Source organism: Sorex araneus, chromosome X (assembly GCF_027595985.1).
Source record: "Sorex araneus isolate mSorAra2 chromosome X, mSorAra2.pri, whole genome shotgun sequence".
Lineage (NCBI taxonomy): Eukaryota > Metazoa > Chordata > Mammalia > Eulipotyphla > Soricidae > Sorex > Sorex araneus.
In genome coordinates this window covers 92,978,202-92,999,141 of record NC_073313.1, presented here as the reverse complement: position 1 = coordinate 92,999,141, position 20,940 = coordinate 92,978,202, and the positions used below count along the sequence as shown (strand labels likewise).

General features: G+C 35.7%; 1 protein-coding gene across 1 annotated transcript in view; it reads right to left on the bottom strand.

Annotated features, from left to right (window-relative positions):
• TENM1 (teneurin transmembrane protein 1) overlaps positions 1-20,940 on the bottom strand; it is a 1,051,200-nt gene that overhangs the window by 378,595 nt on the left and 651,665 nt on the right. Inside the window, exon 8 of the mRNA XM_004606346.2 lies at positions 4,831-4,983. Coding sequence (XP_004606403.2) covers positions 4,831-4,983 — 153 coding nt within the window. The remainder of the gene's footprint in view (positions 1-4,830; positions 4,984-20,940) is intronic.

The window sequence follows — 20,940 nt, the reverse complement described above, 5'->3', positions numbered from 1 at the left end:
TATACACTTTAAATACTGATGGATCTGTAATTATCTGTGCTAATGAAGTAAGTCAGAAGGACGAAGACAAATGCCAGTTGATCTCACTTTTAGGCACTATATAAAAAAAAAACAAAGAAAGGGAATACTCATGTCCAATGAAAATAAACTCTTAGACACAGACTTAAGAACTGGGGAGTTGAAGGGAATGGTCCTATGAACAGTGGCATAAGGATATCAACACTTTGGTGGTGTGTGTGAAGTGGAAAAATTACACCCTTAAAAGATACAACTTTACAATCTTATAACTAAATGCTTATTCACTAAATTAAAAGTATTAAAAAGAGGCACACCTCCTACAACTGCCACCATGTACATTCACTCACCAGTCCTGCACTTAAAATCCACGACTGAGGGCCTGGAGTGATAGCACAGCAGTTAGGGCATTTGCCTTGCATGCGGCAGACCCGGGTTAGGTTCCCAGCATCCCATATGGTTCCCTGAGCACCGCCAGGCGTGATTCCTGAGTGCAGAGCCAGGAGTGACCCCTGAGCATCGCTGGGTGAGACCCAGAAAGCAAAAAAAAGAAGAAAATCCACGACCAAATCTCTGAGAAGATACAAACAAAGCTGCTAAAGTTCATGGACACACTGGTCTTCTTGCTGACATCTATAGGCGCTATCAGGAGTGGGGTGGGCCAAATCCCTGCACTGCCAAAGTACCAGCAGCTACACCCATACCCCACTGCTGCTATTACTCCAATGGTCAACTTGACTGTTTCACTATGCATCCCTGTAGAGACAACAAACCATGAAAATTCCATGTATTCCTGTGTTCAGGCTGAGAACTCTGGGGCCTTTTTCGAGTGGGGGTGGTTAGACTCCTCTTATCCCTGCTGTACTTCTGGACACCCTGGCAGCCATGCCCACCTTCTATAGCTGCTGCCAGCTCAAGTCAATGGCCCAGTTCTACAGATCTGGAAGCTTCTGAACTATACAGCCACATATGCAACACCTCCAAATTCCATAATACTGAAATTTCAGTAGGGGCACAACAAATGAGGTGAGTAACCGAGAAAGTAACCGACAAGCCAACTAAACTCAAAAAAACAAAAGCAATAACACAGAAGGCTCAACTGAGAACAAACAGACAAGGTTTTAACAACCCCATTGTGAGATATAACACTTATAACAAATTTTCTTTTACTGAAGTATTTTTGATAATTCCTTAAGCCATTTGGTTGCAACAAGCAATATCACTCTCACTATCATCCCGTTGTTCGCGATTTACTTGAATGGGCATCAGTAAGGTCTCTATTCCTCCCAGCCCTGAGATTTTAGCAACCTCTACTTACTCGTCTTTCTCAACAATTGGAGGGGAATATAAGCAATATAAACTTATATCACTGTATCACTCTCATCCCATTGTTGTCAATTTACTAGAGAGTGCACCAGTAACGTCTCTATTCCTCCCAGCCCTAAGATTTTAGCAGCCTCTCCTTACTAGTCTTTCCCAATGATTGGAGACTCTTTCAGGGTCAGGGGAATGAGACATATAGTTACTGTTTTTGGCATATTGAGTATGCCACGGGTAGCTTGCCAGGCTCTGTCCATGTAGGTGGACATACTCTCGGTAGCTTGCCGGGCTCTCTGAGAGGTATGAGAACCCGCAAGCTACCGAGAGTATCAAGCCCGTGCGGCAGAGCCTGGCAAGCTACCCATGTGTATTGGATATGCCAAAAACAGTAACAATAAGTCTCAATGAGAGACGTTACTGGTGCCTGCTCGAACAAATCGATGAGCAACAGGATGACATGTGTATAGATATATGTGCACATATACATTTTATATACATATATGCATATATACATATATTATATAAATATATATATACATATATATTACTCTCAATGATTTGTTGCCTACTGTTTGAACTCAATCAAATATGGTGTGGTAATTATGGAAAATGGGTAGGAAGGGTCTTATAATGTTGTTCACATGGTCCGGAAAGTGGCCTGGAGTGTGGCAGTGGTTGGGTAGTGGAGGTCGGCTGCCGGGACTGGGTCCCTGGGGGCGGGTAGGATTCTCACCTGCACCACTCTGGGGCATTGCAAATGAAAACAGCCCGGCATGGAGTCCCTTCATTCAAAACATTACTAATATGTTATTCATAGGCCAAGATTCCTCACTAGAGTTAAAACTAATACTTTCACAATTTCCCTAACTCCTAAGTTTGGTGGAATCTGTGCTTGAACTGAAATGATTTATAAAAGAAATAAGAATACATAGGATTTATTGGAATGTCGATAAACTCAAGGTAATTTACCAACAATTTCACCATTAATAATTATTTCCAAACTAAATGGTGAGCCTGGTACTATGTTAAATTCTCTGTATGTATTGTCTTGCATACTTCTCACATTTGCTATTTGAATTGGTATTAGTATTAATATTACTATCTTTGTAGTATAGATGAAGACTATGGGGTAATGTTAAAAGGGTTAAAGTGTCAGAATATAACACAGTATTCAAAGCCAGATCTGAGTGCTGAGGTTGGGCTCTTAGCTACAGTGCAACAATATCAAAAAAGGGGATATAATATCAAAAATACTTATGGTTACCAGATTTATATTTTCATGTATAGACATACCTAATATAGACTTCTATTGCTGCATTTATGAAGTGTGTGGTATCTAAAATCATAAAAGTGTTTAGGTGATCATTTGAAAATATTTTACATCTTCTGCAAAGGTTGGTTTAACTTACATTTGACATTATAAAGGAAGAACTTGTTTTTACTTGGCCAGTAAGATCCAATAAAGAGCTAATATAGCAGAACTATAGATTTGAAATTATAAAGTTTTCTTCAGACTAACTTAAAAAGGACAACTTAAGATAACAGCTTGGTATATATAGCATGAAACCTTAATGATGTTTCATGTATAAATTGAGATTCGTTTGGACTGTCTTCTACTAGAACTGAGGAGAGATAAAGATTTTTCTAGTATAAATTTTGTCACCACTAAATTTGGGGCATAAAATTTCTTCAAAGTTTGTCATAGATCTAGGGATTTTCATTGTGCTCTCTTTCATTTCACATGTGGATTTTAGCATAGTGTAGAAAAGAAGGTTTTTGGAAACTGACTTGAGGATTTGAATTGAAGAAAGTTTCTTAAACTTTCTATGTTTCTGTTTAACATTTGAAAAATGAAGACCATACTGTAAATTTATTAACACAACACATATGAAGTGTCTGGAGCAATTTTTGGCATATGTCAATTATTTAATACATTTTAGTTTTCATTATCAAAATATCCAGTGTAAGAAAATTATAGAAATTTAATTAAATTAGAAAAATAAATATACTCTCATGACAACTATTTAATGGCATGATGTCAACTATTTAATAGCCTAACGTCCTTATAACAACTATGTAAGTTTCAAATTTATTAAAACCCCAATAAGATTGTGAACTTCTTGAAGGTCGAGTTTGCTAAATTTATTTAATGAGTGACATTTTGTATTTTTCATTCCTGAAAACATATAATTCATGAATTTTAATGTTAATGGCAAGAAATATGAAAGTATATGATACAAATAGATGCTACTATGCTTTCAAATATAGGGAATGAAATAAAAGATAAAGTAAGGTAGATAAAGTTCAAGTCAAAGTATGCTCAGTTGCTTTCTTCTGCCATCTCTACTCCCTGTACTATCCTCTGCCCTTTCTGTCAGCAACATTGAGATTACTTAAAATGCTTCCCCAGCTAGAAACAACATATATAGCCAAGAACATAAAATAAACTGCACCATAAATTTTAAACTAAAACAAACCATAATGTTTCCTTAAATATCAAGCATTAATATTCAATGAAGCATAGATTAAGCAAAGTTACTTTAAAAAGAAAACAGAAATAGAACTCTACAAATACTTCCCCAAGGAAACAAGACATGAGAGTAGCAAACCAAAACAACTATGAAGCAAAATTTCTTATTTATAACTAATAAATCAAAATAAAATTTCTTAAAACCAATTTAAAATTGCAATCTTCTTGAATATAGGGCTTGAGCAATTGATTGTCTATATTTTTTCCTAAAATTACTAAGGATAATTCTGGATATATATCTTATTCTAAATTTCTACTTTTTAAATGGGTATCCTGAAATTCTTACATGTCATGGATCCCTCTGTACTGAATCCTATATCAAAAATACTTTAATGCAAACTTCCAATTATTTTCAATGCTTAGGTATTATTCAATAAGATGTTGGGAATGCTGATTTGTGAAATTTATTGTAAATCAGCCAGGCAGTTCAGTCTTATATCTCATATTTATAAATTTAACAATTTAAAACTCAAAATGTGTTTGTCTTTTCTTCAATCAGGATGAATTTATGTATTGCAGCTAGAAAATATATGCTTCCCACTTTGACATAAACATTCACCCTTATATTAAGCACAAAATGCTTTTATAAAACAAACACAGAAGAAATTTTCATTTACCCTTTGTTAAATGTTATACACAAATTCAGGGGTTGGCTACAGAGGACGTGATTAAAATCCCATGTTGCTTCAGAGTTGTTATATGCGAAATGCAATTTCCATTGTATTCAAACCTCCATCCTGTAAATATTTGTCTATTTTCAAGATCGCAAACATATTTGAAAAGTTCAATTGTTTTATACTCATGACACCAGAGAAAGCAAAATTTGTTTTCATTTATTCTGTCCACATAGACTATTACTTTGATGTGATCTTACACTTAATGTTAAGTGAAACCATCCCAGATTTAGCTCTCATGGCTAAATTAGAAGAAAAGTAATAAATAATCAATCACTTAGATCACTGTACCTTTTTTCTCTGATTTATCAGAAGCTTTTCCTCCAATTGGAGAGTAAGTAGTATCCATGGATTCAGTCCCTCTGCTCCCCTTGCTAACTCCATTTTCATACAGCTGTCCTTCTACTGGTTGCAACTGCCAAGTCAGGCCGAACAAATGCACCGCTGCAAGAAAATAAACCATACATGAAAACTTTCTGTAGACTGAACAGGTCCATATACAGTCTGTCCTTTTGTACCAAAAAAAAATGTCATAACTAACTTTTGTCTTGTTTGGCCTTTCTATACCCTCTAGTCATAAAACTTTCTATACCCACTTTCTATACCCTCTAGTCATAAAACTAGTTTGAATGTGAAAACTGCAGTGTTGGTGGTCTACCCAGAGACCATAGGTGACTTTTATGGGTCTGATTTGATTCAATTCAGGAAATATTTCCCAAGTGTCTGGCTTGCATAAGGTATTGTGATAACTGCTACAGGTGTTAAAATACATCTTTAAATTTAGGAGATGGAAGCAACACAAGTATAAAATCACTATAAATACAAAATAGAGGAGTTGACATGATAGAGATTCAAATTTTTGTCAGTGGACCAAAGACTACCCAGTGTTTATCAGTGAAACAGGAATTCACATGGATTCTTGATGAGAGTAGAAAAGAAGTTATCTATTTGGAGGGCAATGTGGCAACACGAAAAAAATAACTGTTAAGGTTCTGAGCAAAAGCAGAGCAGGTATGGCACTTCTCTTGCATAAAGTGATCTTTTTAGATTCCCCAGAACCCAGAGGGCACCCTGAAGCCCCCCAGGAGTGATACCTGAGTCCAGAAGTAGGAATAAGTCCTGCACACCACTGAGTGTGGCCCAATCCCCCCTGAAAAACACTTAAAATTGACTTACTTGCTTAGTTTACAATTCAGTTTCTGTGAATTGACTATATTTACCAAACTATAAGGTTATCTATCTTAGCAAATAAAAACTAATAAAAATTTATGATCAATCAAAATAGTCATTAAAAGGTAATTAATTAAATTGCTAATGACATTATAAATAATATTAATTATGTTCTATTAAATCATGTTCCTTAAGAATATTCACAGGAAATATTATGATGTATCAAGTGAAAAGGTACTCAGCTGTAGAAATAGTATGATCTATATTGTATCTGCATATGTATCTAAGTTGGACATGTGCTAATGTCTAAAGAAGATGCTGGAAGAATATAAAGCAACATGTTAACAACATGGGGAGCTTATAAAGAACTTTTTGATTTTCTTCTTTGCACCTTAAAATGTCTATATTTAAAATATATTAAATATGTATTTATAATTTTATGTATATATTTACAATATATGTACATATATTTGCAACATGATGTACATTTTTTCTTTATAGAGAAAATTAAAGTTTTGCTTTAAAAGAAGTGGACTACGGAAACAGATAAAAATGGCTGTGTTAATCAGGGATTAGTTTATAAGGTAATTAGACAGAGCTAGGAATATTTGTAACATTTCATGACAGGTTATAGAAATGGACAGGGTGAGGGATAGTTTGAACAAAATGTGACTTTGTAAAGCAGAGGATATATATGAAGACAGGGAAATTGCTGGTTATGGTAGTAAATGCTAAATACTGGAATGCTAGGTGAAGGCCACATTTTGAAGGATGCCGAATGTCATATTAAGATGGTTGAATTCAACTATTCTTTAACAAGGAGGAATTACTGTTTTCAGAGTAAATATGCAATATATTGAGTTTCCTTAAAGAACATTAATATAAAAGCAATCAGTATCATATATAATTTCTAGGCGAATAAATTATATAACCACAGCATTCTTTGTAGAAAGATAAATTCAGTGGTAGTATGCACAGAAAAGAATTACTTGGAGGCCTAATTATTTGAAAGTAATGCAAATTGCGGTGGCACTAGACTAATCTAGGTGAGAAATAAAGTGTGTTTCAATTATGGTTGTGACAGTGATAATGTATAAACAAAAGTAATTTCTATGGATAATTTTTTAATTGATATCTCAAGAATTTTCACCAGGATGTGTATGTATCTGTGTGTGTTTATGACTGCACACTAGTACACATGTGTATGTTTTCTAGCTAGGTACAGGGAAAATGAGGGAGTAGAAAGGAATCCAAAATTGTTCATGATTTATAACTGAATTAATTTTAAAAACTTAGAAAATCTTAGAAACATCAATAGAGTTAGGACATTCTGAACTTTGCCTTGCACTAGTTGCAGAATACTGGTACCAGATACGTATTCATAGGATGATAATTACATGAACAGGTTGCTAAGTGATGACTAAGGTGGTTTGAGGCCCTGTGAGATGATGGAAGAAATGAAATGGATCGAATCTTTGGAGATAGTAGTTCCAGATGGATTGTCCAGATAGTCATATTCAACACAAAAAGACAAAGTTTTAAAGTTTTGTAAAAATGTCAGAGTTGGTAGAGCACAGGGAAGGGTACTTTCCTAGGTTTGATATGCAAAACCCTACGTAGTCCCCAGAGAACTGCTGGAAATGGTTCCTAAGTGCAGAGCCAGGAGTAAGTCCCAATTATGGCATGGTATTAACCCCCCATAAGTAAAGCTTTGATGAAATATTAGAGCTAGATTAAGACTACAGAATTATATATACACAAGTGGTAAAATTGTGAGTGAGTGAGGTCACTGAGAAAAAAAAAGACAACAGCATAAGATAATGCCTAGGACAGAAGTTGAGGAAATATTTTCATTTTCTCATTACAATTTTCATAATCAATGAAATCATATCAAAGCCAAGGAAAGGAGAATAGATTTATATGTCATTTCATATTTGTATTTCTAGGAAGACTAAGAGGAACTAATTCATATGTGTAAAACTCATATATATCATATGAATTAGAACGAGAACAGGAAAGGTCACCAGAAAATTTACTTAAAAAATATGCACACCCTTAGTTGAAGCTAGAGGTTTTGCAAAACCTACTAAACATTTTTCACTTAAAAGTTTTAAGCATTTAGTCTATTTTTACAACTTTTTTTGGATAAATTCCAGTGCTGTTTGATAAACTCTTGCAAATATTGAAAACAATTTAAAGTAGAGCATAGTAATTAAGTTATATAAGGATTTTTTCAGAGATAACCTCACAAAAACTCAAAGTATGTTTCATTTAATTTATTTGTTCCAAACAAAGGTGTGTATTCATTTTATAGAAAATGTGATCTACTTTTCCACCCACATAGTTTAAATATTATTTATACTAAAAGCTGTATTGAAAATGTGTTTGATCACATTATTCAGTTACTTCTGTGAAATTAGATGGGTTAAAGGGGACAAAAGGCATACAGTTCTCATTTTGAAGATTAAGAGGAGCATTTTATATACTTTAAGTTAAGCCAATTACCTGAGGGCAGTCAAAAATGAGAGAGAAAATGCATTCATGGAGAATCATTTCAAAATAATAATGTAAGAATTAATTTTTCACCATCTAGTGAAATGAACTGCTCCCATTCAATGAAAATTAATAAAGAAGTATGGTTATATTTAGTAGAACAGCATTTAAGGTTGGTAAAACTTTAAAGATTTTTTACTTTACATTTTCCAGATATCAAAGTGTTTGTTGTGTGTATATATATAAAAGTGTAATAAAAATTAACTTACTTGCTACAGATAATATATACTATTAGAAAGGTGCTAGATTTTTCTCTCCATCAAATTTATATTTCTGATGCATTTCAATTCAGAAATCGAACTATGAAAGGAAGTACAGAAGTATACTTGTGTGCAGAGTATATTAAGATCATATATTTTAACATTTTATATCTATTCTCAACAATATTTGGTCATATTAAGATTAATAAATAAAATTAAATTGACCTTCACAGTATACAACTTGCCACTAAAAATTTATGGTAGTACTTCTATGTGGATTTATTTATTGACTCATTCAATAAATATTTTCAAAGTATATGGGCTGGAGTGACAGCAGAGCAGATAGGGTGTTTGCCTTGCACATGGCCGACCCAGGTTCAATTCCTCCGCACCTCTCGGAGAGCCCAGCAAGCTACCGAGAATATCCCGCCTGCATGGCAGAGCCTGGCAAGCTACCCATGGCATATTTGATACGCCAAAAACAGTGAAAACAAGACTCATAATGGAGACGTTACTGGTGTCTGCTTTAGTAAATCGATGAAAAACGAGACAACAGTGCTACAGTGCTATGTGAATCATACAGAAAAGTGTTGGGAATACACACACACATAGGTAATAAAACTTTTAACAGGACAGCACAGATAATGATTGACCAATATTTTTGATGAATACAAACAAATAATATTTCCTAAGACATAGGATATTATATATGCACACAAGGCATATCAGCTTCATTTACACTATAAAGATATAGAATCATTAGCTTCTAGTTTCTGCCATTCAGAACTACACACATACACTGGTTTATAGTTATACTCTTCAGTTAAACTCAGACTTGTGTACAATAAGTGATCTTTGGCAGTTATGTTATTAAGCTAGTGCGTTCAGTTATTGTTATATTTTTATATTGATATAATGATTTTTAGAGCCTACTTGTACAGAAATTGTTTATTTATGCTTCCAGCGGTAAAAAAAATGTTAAATATCTACCATTCAGAATCTCTTCTTTTTCAGAATGATAAACCTTCTCAGAGATGATGATGTGATGACACACAATAAATATATGATGTAATTTATAATCTATATTTATAGAAACAACTGAAATAATTTTAGATGTATTTAAGTCCTATGAAGAAAAGTATTAGTCATAGAAGGCTTCTTAGAAGAGGTAATATTTAACTTATTTTTTTAATTTAAGCCATATCTGGCTGTTCTCAGGATTTAGTCCTGGTTTTCTGCTCAAGGCTCACTCCTGGCAGGACTCAGGAGCCCATATATAGTGCTGCGTATTGAAGCAGGGTCAGCTTTATGGAAGGCAAGTGCCTTACTCATTATGCTATCTCTATTGTCCCTGTATCAATATTTTAATGAACTAAATCCATATAAACATACATGTGAAGAAACTTCTATGAGAAAGAGCTGTTACAAAATAGTCAGATGTATTTCATGGATGGAGAAGACTAAGGAGCCTAGAATAATTGGAGCTGAGTCAGACAAGAGTGGTAGGAAAAACTATAAATATAAGGACTGGAGCTAAAATCCTGTTATCTATTTGCTCTGGCCATCTTTATCAACTTATCACTACTACAGTCCAAGTGACAAATACAAAATCATGTGTACCAGAACAGATTCTTACAAATTAACATTTTTGATCCTATCCTACATCAAATGTAAGTACCCTTGGCCCCAAGATCAAAGTATTTTTTCTTAAATATTCCATGCTCTAGGATTGGAAGAAATAACTTTCAGATAATGACTTCACTACCAAAAACATTATATAGTTTCAACGCAATTCTAATCAAAATCCAAATACTCTTCAAGGATTTCAAGATCTCAATATTAGAACATAATATATAAAATTCATTCTGAAAATCATGGGGAAAACTCTCTAAGATTTTGAACTTTACAGGTGTCCTCAATGATTTAATATCATTGGTAAAGATAAAGAATTGAAAATAATGAAATGGACTACATCACATCATGTTGTGTTTGCACAACCAAAGAATCTAGGGCTAAAATGAAAATGCCCAAAATAATGGAAAAATATTTGCACATAATATATCACATAAAGGTTTGACATAAAAAGTGCTACACATGAATCAAACATGAAATGCACGCGTCCTAACAACAAAAAATCAATAATTTTATAAAAAATGGGAAGAGGAGAGTCCTTTCTCCCCCCTCCCCTTGCATAAGTACTGTTTTGTCTGGTTCTTCTTGATGTATGCCTGTCTCTGGGGTGTAAGATGATATCTCGTTGTTTTGATTTGCACATCCCTGATGATTAGTGATGTAGAGCATTTCTTTGTCATGTGCTTTTGTGACCACTTGTATTTCTTTCTGGGGGATGTTTCTGTTCATTTTTTCTCCCCAGTTTTTGATTGAGTTGGATGCTCTTTCTTGTAAAGTTTTACCAATGCCTTACATAGCTTGATGGGTATTGGGAAGATAATATTTTTTTTTCTATTCTGTGGTCTGTCTCTGTATCTTGGTCACCATTTATTTTGAGGTAAAGAAGCTTCTTAGTCTAATGGAGTCCAGTTTGTTTATCTTTACTTCCAGAAGCTTGGTCAGTATTGTTTCATATTTAAAGAAGCCTTTAGCTTCAATTTCATGGGGGGTTCTGCCTACATTTTCCTCCATGTACCTTATGGATTACGGTCTGATATTAAGGTCTATAATTCATTTTGACATGTCTTTTGTGCCTGGCTTTAGCGGGAGTTCTGAGTTCATTTTTTCGCACATAGTTATCAAGTTTTCCCAGCACAACTTGTTGAAGAGGCTTTCTTAGCTTCAGTTCCCTTCTTCATTTTTTTATTTTATCGTTATTTTTTGAATGAATCACCATGAGATAGTTATAAACTTACACATTTTTGGGCTTTTGTTTCAGTCATACAATGATCAAGTACACATCTCTCCACCAGTGCCCATTCTCCACCATCAATGTTCCCAGCATCCCTCCCACCACACGTACCCCATCCACCCCGCTCCGTCTCTGTGGCAGGAAGATTCCCTTTCACTCTATGTCTCCTTTAGGGTGTTGTGGTCTGCAATTCAGATACTAAGTGGCCATTGTGTTCGGTCTATAGTCTAGTTTCAGGACACATCTCCCATCCCCAGTGGGTCCTCCAAGCATCCTTTACTTGGTGGTCCCTTCTCTACCTGAGTTGCCTTTTCCCTCTGCATGTGAAACCGGCTTACAAGAGATGGAGCAATCCTCCTGATCCTTATCTCTACTATCATTGGATGGGAGATGAACACTCAGTTCCCATATTTTTTTTTGTTTTATCAAAGATTAAGTGACCATATATTTGAGGGTCTATGTCACTATATTCAAAATTGTTGGTTAGAATGCTGACTAGTCAAGCCTTTTTGGAAAACAATATGGACATTTCTCAAAAAACTAGATATTGAACTTCTATATTTCCCAGCAATACCACTTAATGGAATATATTCCAAGAATGCTAAAAATGCAGGAGAAATGACATTTGCACTTGTATGTTCTTTGATCATTGTTCACGATAGACAGAAGATTAAAACAACCCAAGTGCCTGAGAACAGATATCTGGTTAAACCTACACAGTGGAATACTATGCAGCTGTTAGGAAAAAAATGAAGTCATGAAATGTTCTTATAATTGTATAGACATAAGAGTATCATTCTAAGTGAAATGATTCAGAAGGAGAGGGACAGATATAAAATATCTGCACTTATTGCTCTGCATCACTAATCATCAGAGAGATGCAGATCAAAACAACCATGAGATACCACCTCACACCACAGAGACTAGCACACATCCAAAAGAACAAAAGCAACCGCTGTTGGAGAGGATGTGGGGAGAAAGGGACCCTTCTTCACTGCTGGTGGGAATGCCGACTGGTTCAGCCCTTCTGGAAAACAATTTGGACGATTCTCAAAAAATTAGATATTGAATTCCCATTTGACCCAGCAATACCACTGCTGGGAATATATCCCAGAGAGGCAAAAAAGTACAATCGAAACAACATCTGCACATGTATGTTCATCGCAGCACTGTTTACAATAGCCAGAATCTGGAAAAAACCCGAATGCCCCAGAACGGATGACTGGTTGAGGAAACTTTGGTACATCTATACAATGGAATACTATGCAGCTGTTAGAAAAAAGGAGGTCAAGAATTTTGTAGTTAAGTGGATGGGCATGAAAAGTTTCATGCTGAGTGAAATGAGTCAGAAAGAGAGAGACAGACATAGAAAGATTGCACTCATCTATGGTATATAGAATAACAGAGTGGGAGACTATCACCCAAGAACTGTAGAAATAAGTACCAGGAGGTTGACTCCATGGCTTCGAGGCTGGCCTCACGTTCCGGGGAAAGGTCAACTCAGAGAAGCGATCACCAACTACATTGTAGTCGAAGGCCATGTGGGGGAAGGGAGTTGCGGGCTGAATGAGGGCTAGAGACTGAGCACAGCGGCCACTGAACACCTTTATTGCAAACCACAACAGCTAATTAGAGAGAGAGAACAGAAGGGAATGCCTTGCCACAGTGGCAGGGTGGGGTGGGGGGGAGATGGGATTGGGGAGGGTGGGAGGGATGCTGGGTTTACGGGTGGTGGAGAATGGGCACTGGTGAAGGGATGGGTTCCCGAACTTTGTATGAGGGAAATATAAGCACAAAAGTGTATAAATCTGTAACTGTACCCTCACGGTGATTCTCTAATTAAAAATAAATAAAATTAAAAAAAAAATATCTGCACTTATTTGTGGGATATAAAATAACACAGTATATAAAATATACTATAAAATACTATACTATATAAATTTATATATACTATTTATATATAAATTTATATATACTATTTATATATACTATATAAAATACTAACACCCAAGTACAGTAGAAACAAGGGTCAGGAGGATTGGCCCACATTTCAATATATGCCTCAAGTGTTGGGAGAAAGGGCAGTTGATACAGAGAAGGGACCACTATCATAATGATGGTTGGATGGATCACTTTAGATGGAAGATGTGTGCTGTATGTGAGTAAAGGACCAAACATAATGGCTTCTCGATATCTCTATTGAAAGCCATAATGCTAAAAAGTAGAGAGAGAAAAAATGTAGATAGAGTAAGAAGAAAAGTGTCTGCCATAGATAGAGGCAGGTGGGGATGGAGTGTGGGAGAAGGATACTGGGGACACTACAGGTGGGAAATATATAACTCTTGGAGAGCTGAGTGTTGGAACATTGTATGACTGACACCCAATCATGATAACTTTGTATCTGTGTGTCTCATGGTGATTCAATAAAAAAAATTAAAGAAAAAGGGAAGAGGAGATGGAAAGATACTTCTCTGAAGATGACAAAAGGATATATATCAAAATGTGTCCATTATCATTTATTATAAGGGAAATGCAAATCAAAACAATAATGAGACATCATCTTAAACCAGTAAGAATGATATATACCAAAACAACTGGAAAAAAACTAGTATAGGTGGTTTTGCAGTGAAAAAGACATTTTTGTTCACTATTAGTGAGAATGTTTTCTGATTAAGCCTTTATCAGTATGAAGGTTACTCAAAAAATGTACAGGGATACAACATGACCCAGAGATTCCTCTTCTCAATATCAACAACCCCCCACACAAAAACATTAATTTTAAAAGGAATATGTATACCAATGTTCACTACAGCATTCGGTACAATCACCAAGATATGGAAACTACTGAAATGTCCAATGAAAGAATAATGAATAAAGAAGTCAAGTTATTTATACACAATAGAATATTATGCATCTGTAAAAAATAAATTATGCAGTTTGCTGGGATATGAATGACATTGAAAGGTATGTTAAGCAAAATTAATCATTGGGAGAACAAGTACAGATGACCTCAGACATCTGTGGTATAGAGACAAAGAAGGGAATAGACAGTATAAAACAATCACAAACCTTTGATCTTGAATCAAAAATAAAAAGATCAACAGCTGTGGGGAGTGGTAGGAGAGTATGAAGATAATACAAGAGGTGACAAAAAGCAGTTGTAGAGATTCACAGGCTCTTTAGTGGTGGTGTTGTGCAGTAACTATGTACATAAGTACCATAGATTTTAACACTATTGTAACCATATTACTATAATAAAAATGAACCATATAATAAACTATATGAAATTTGTAACATAAGCTATAATAAACATTTAAGGTTATTTTTCTTAAATACATACATGTCATCAATGAGAAGAGATGGACACTATCCAGATCTCTCAGGAAATGTAACTCCCATTATTTGCACTTTGCTAAAATCAATGGCTTGACAGAAAGTATATGCCTATTCACACATTCCAGGAGTAATGCCTTTAAAGCTGATTTAGAATAACAGTCCTTAATACTCTCCTGACAAATTTTTGCTAGTGCTGAGCCCCGTAAATTAGATAATTATTATCCTTCTTTCTGTATCCAATTGCAAAAAGCTAAGCTCTGAAATTATAAATTGCAAAGTTAAGGTAGCACATGAATTATTTTGCTGTCCCCAGTCAAACAACTCATAACTGAAGGCTGGCTTGATAAAAGATATTATTTTTAACTTAAACATTACAATACCCTGAAACCTTTTAGCTCTCATCTGTTATTTCTCTGAACTATGTTATGATGTTAGACTTTATTTTAAGACTAATGTTTCTTAATAACATCTATAATTGATAATCTTCTCCCATTTTATTTTCTTTCCAAAAGCAATGTTCACTCATAAATTAGGGACCATAAGATTTTTTCCTTATGGATTCAGGAAATATATACCAAACAATATAGATCTGTATCGTCTCATATGTTTAATAGCCACTTATCACATGTGTCTATTAGGCACTTGAAATGTAGCTTATTAGGAGGCAGTGCCGAGATGGTAGAGAAGGGTGCTCTGACAGATAGCAGAGTTTAAAATGCAATAAAACACACCAACAAACACAAGATTCTTCAGACAGTGCAACAGAGAAAGTACACAGTAGTAACTGGCAAACAGCTCGTGGATAGTTTTTGTGCAAGGAATCTAAGTATAGTAAGTAATCGATGCTGTTGGAAAAACATTGGAAGCTTTTACTCTGGGGTTGGGGAGGACAGAAGCAGATGTATGGATCAAGAGGAGAGGGCTAAGGAGGAATAGACTGAAAATTTACTCACAGTTTTATAAATCTCTATTCACACAAGACCTGAGTAGGAGGCTAGGCCAGGCCCTGGCGAGGGCCTCAAACTGGCATTTGCAGTATGGCAATAATCTTTAACGTCAGGTAGGAGGTGAAGTATCAGTATTCTATGTAAAAATTGTGGATAGACAACTGCCTATATTAGGTGAAGAAAATGACTATCTCCTCTGACATAGTATATCTGACTGAGTGTGGCATTCACTCAAGCTCAGAGAGAACAAAGGTCCTCATTTATTTGCCTGCCACATTATTAATAAAAGAGGAGTGATCATGATTTTTTTTTATCTTTTTCTGAAACTGAACTCAAGATTGGTAGTTAAGAACTCTTCTACTTATACACTGTGTATAGGACTGTAAATATAGGACTGCTGGAGCGATAGCACAGCGGCAGGGCGTTTGCCTTGCATGAGACCAACTCAGGTTCAATTCCTCCGCTCCTCTCTGAGAGCCTGGCAAGCTACTGAGAGTATCTTGCCTGCACACAGTGCCTGGCAAGCTACCCGTGGTGTATTTGATATGCCAAAAATAGTAACAAGTCTCACAATGGAGACATTACTGGTGCCCGCTTGAACAAATTGATGAGTAACGGGATGACAGTGACAGTGACAGGACTGTAAAATGTTAAAGCACCAGTAAGTAATTTTGTAATATCTACTAACATCTACGTTGAGAATATTTCTTGAGGAATTCTACTTCTAGTGTGCTACTATAGAAATAAACACACATATGCATAAAAAGGATATTTAAAAGAAAATTCAACATAGCATTATTTCTATAACAACTTTGTTAAGATAGTAAAAGAAAAAATAATTGCCAGTTTACTTATATCTGGTATAGCAGTATACTAATACTATGAAATTTTGTGTAATAATTAAAGGACTGATACTGAGATAGATAGTATATTGGAGGAAACCATAAAAACATAAAGAAAGGCAATGTAAGTTAAACTAAAAAGCTTCTGCACCACAAAAGATACAGTGACCAGAATACAAAGACAATCTACAGAATGGGAAAGAATATTTACCCAATACCTATTGGATAAGGGGTTGATATCAAGGGTATATAAAGCACTGGTTGAACTCTACAAGAAGAAAACATCCAACCCCATCAAAAAATAGGGCGAAGAAATGAACAGAAACTTTACCAAGGAAGAAATACGAATGGCCAAAAGGCACATGAAAAAGTGCTCTGCATCACTAATCATCAGAGAGATGCAGATCAAAACAACCATGAGATACCACCTCACACCACAGAGACTAGCACACATCCAAAAGAACAAAAGCAACCGCTGTTGGAGAGGATGTGGGGAGAAAGGGACCCTTCTTCACTGCTGGTGGGAATGCCGACTGGTTCAGCCCTTCTGGAAAACAATATGGACGATTCTCAAAAAATTAGATATTGAATTCCCATTTGACCCAGCAATACCACTGCTGGGAATATATCCCAGAGAGGCAAAAAAGTACAATCGAAACAACATCTGCACATGTATGTTCATCGCAGCACTGTTTACAATAGCCAGAATCTGGAAAAAACCCGAATGCCCCAGAACGGATGACTGGTTGAGGAAACTTTGGTACATCTCTACAATGGAATACTATGCAGCTGTTAGAAAAAGTGAGGTCATGAACTTTGCATATAAGTGGATCAACATGGAAAGTATCGTGCTAAGTGAAATGAGTCAGAAAGAGAGAGACATAGAAAGATTGCACTCATCTGTGGAATATAGAAAAACAGAGTAGGAGACTAACACCCAAGAATAGTAGAAATAAGTACCAGGAGGTTGACTCCATGGCTTGGAAGCTGGCCTCATATTCTGGGGAGAGGGCAACTCAGATAGAGAAGGGAATACCAAGTAAAATGTGTTTGGAGGCCACACAGGGGAAGGGTGATGTGTGCTGAATGTAGACTAGAGACTGAACACAATGGCCACTCAACATCTTTATTGCAAACCACAACACCTAATTAGAGAGAGAACAAAAGGGAATACCCTGCCACAGTGGCAGGGTGGGGTGGGGGGAGATGGGATGGGGGGGAGGGAGGGATGCTGGGTTTATTTGTGGTGGAGAATGGGCACTGGTGAAGGGATGGGTTCTCGAACTTTGTATGAGGGAAACATGAGCACCAAAATGTATAAATCTGTAACTGTACCTTCACGGTGATTCACTACTTAAAAAACAAATAAATTAAAATAAAAAAGAGGGGTGGGTGGCACCAGCCCCTCCTGCCGCCAAGATGTGACCCCGGGGGCCGCACGTGTGTGCGGCCTCTCCGCCACTGCATGAGCGTGAATCCAGACCCAGCTAAACTACTTTCGACATGGGCAGCTCCTCGCAGAATGTCTCCAGCCTGAGAACTCAGCCGAGGCCCCATGCCCGCCCAGGAGGGGAAAGGTATTTCTCTCTCTGCCTCTTCCTTTCTGGGGATGAAGGGCGTGGTGACCGCCATATTATGATAACCACAGATGGGGTTTACAAGCTTGCAATATCTTGCAATATCCAATATCTTGAAGCAATCTTCCTGGACTTAGTTTTTAAAGTACAGAAATCCAAAACCTCATTTCTCTTCACAACAGGTCTGACTCTAGTGGGGTACTCCTAACAATAATAGTGAGCTATGTGTTGAAATATTGAATGCAACCAAAGTAAACAGAAAGTAAAGTGAAACTTATCAGTTACAAGGCGGGGGGGGGGCATGGGGGGCGGAATGGGAGGTGTACTGTGTGGGTTTTTTTTTTTTTTGGTGGTGGGATATGGGCACTGGTGAAGGGATAGTTGTTTCAGCATTGTATAACTGAGACTTAAGCCTGAAAGCATTGTAATTTTCCACATGGTGATTCAATAAAATAAAATTCTTATTAAAAAATGAAATAAATAAAATAAAAAAGAAAGGCAATGTAAGATCCTAGGTTGGCTCATATTAGGTAACTTTACATTCATAGGTGAAATTATCCAAGGTTAGTTGGCATTCATACTAAAGAAATGAGCAAATAAAGGATTGCTTGAGCAGACAGATAATTGTTAAACCTTTTATCACATGTTTCGATAACTAATAGGTACTGACATGGAAATAGCACTAAGATTTGTGAAAAAAACACTTTAGACAAACACATATCAAAGATCCTATTTCAGTGGGAAAAATCTCTCTATATATATATATGTTTAGAAAGAAAGTTTAGGGGGATTGATATTTATCTGTAGAGTTAGAAGCTGAAGAAAAGTTTTAACATTCTTATAGTATCAGAATATTTTACAATGATAATGTGTTCATATGCACTATGGCAAGATTAAAAATACTAGGTAGTTCAACAAGCTTTGTAAAGCTGAATGGATGATGCATTATTTTCATGTCCCTTTTATTACTGTTTTCTATTTGAAACAGAACTGTTTGAGCTGAAGAGATAACTGAAGTGGGTAAGACAATTTGGCTACTTGCATGTAGCCAAATGGGATTTCATTCCCTGCATCACATATGATACCTTGAGTACTCTCAGGAGAAATCCCTGAGTGCACGGCCAGCAGTAAGCCCCTAGCACAGTCAGGTGTGGCCCCGCAAATAAATAAGTAAGTAAGTAAGTAAGTAAGTAAGTAAATAAATAAATAAATAAATAAATAAATGTGAAAAAATAGGACTTTTCAAGAAATGATTTGCTGGAAAAATATGAATGAATGGTGGAGAAATAGTACAGTACAAGACTCGAGAAAATGCCTGCCTTACTAGCGAACTACTCTGATTTGATTCCAGGCACCATATTTACACCTTGGGGAGTGATCCCTGAACACCGAGTCAGGAGAAGGCCCTAGCACAGCCATATATGTCCCAATAATTTCCAAACAAATAAATAAACAAAACAGAACTCTTATGATTGAAAGGGATTAGAGGTGCAAAGTTCTTAAACAAAAGCACAAAGATACAGTTTGAAATAAACTCATTTGAAAAACTGATCACAAAATATCCAAACAAGAAAATCTGGGGTTCTGAGAATAATTTTTACTAGGAGTTTAAATTTATTGAAATAACTTCATAATGCTAGTGTTAGTAGATATGAAACATCTTATACTGTTCTATATCCTTGATGTTACATATACATTTTCTTATAGATAATACTTAAATCCACTCAATAATAAGACTAAAGACACAAATAAGTCTTGAAATTAACTGTAATAGCTATAAGGGAGATATAACGTGCCTATAGAGGACTTCATCTTACATCTCAAAATAGCACAAATATTGAGCTAGGAATACTGTATTTATTTGTGATAATTTAAATATATATATATTTATTTTTATACTTTTTAGTTTTAATATTGAAGCTCTGTTCTGTAATAAATCAGAAGGAGACAGTCAGCCATAGAATGATTTCACTCTTTTGTGGGATATTAAAAAAAACATAATAGGTGACAAATGCCCAAAGACAGTAGAGCCAAGGGCAAGGAGGAGTGGTCCGTGATTGGATGCCTGCCTCATGTGCTGGAGGAGAAGGCAGTGAGATAGAGAAGAAACCACTATGACAAAGATAGTGGGAAATGTTCACTCTGGATAAAAAACTGTGTGCTGAAAATCAGTGAAGGAACAAAAATATCATTTCTTATTGTATTAAATAAACCTATTAGAAAATTTGAAATCCTTTTTACAAATAAAGACCTGCCCAATACAGACATCAAAAGTTTGTGATAATGTTGAGTTAAAAGCATGTGATGATTTCTCTTTCCTTTCTGTCAGCCTTTTTTTCTCTATCAGTTCCTTTACATTTTAATTCATGTTCCTTCAGGCAAAGGAACACTACAGTTTTTGTACTTCACTTCCAAAGCTTGGCAAAGCTACAGATCGACTTGTCTGTTGGACAGTTCCCTTCATGAAAAATACACCAAGTACATTACCCAGATGGTGACCCCTGATGATTTCATGCTTTCAAGTTAACTCCTGTGTGAAGCAATCTCACCAGACTAATACTTCAGTGGACACTGAGTAAAGCTAGATGCTTCTGCAATAAGGATCACCACTGTAAAAATAAATGCTACTTGAATAAAATGCAGTGGCTGCAAACATTACAGAAACCAGGTTATTTTTCCATTTTAAAATAAATCCCATTACATTAAATTAAACATCAAATTGGTATATGAGTGACTATAGTCCTTTGATAAATTACGTTCAAATCTGGGTTTTATCCTGGTAATAACCAGATTATATGCAGGAATTGAAAAGCATTAGTTTGAGACGCATTTTCAAGAACTAAATAAGGATGTAATGCATGTTTATCTATTCCATCTTTTGCTTCAGCGTTTTCATTCAAGTTTTTTTCTCCC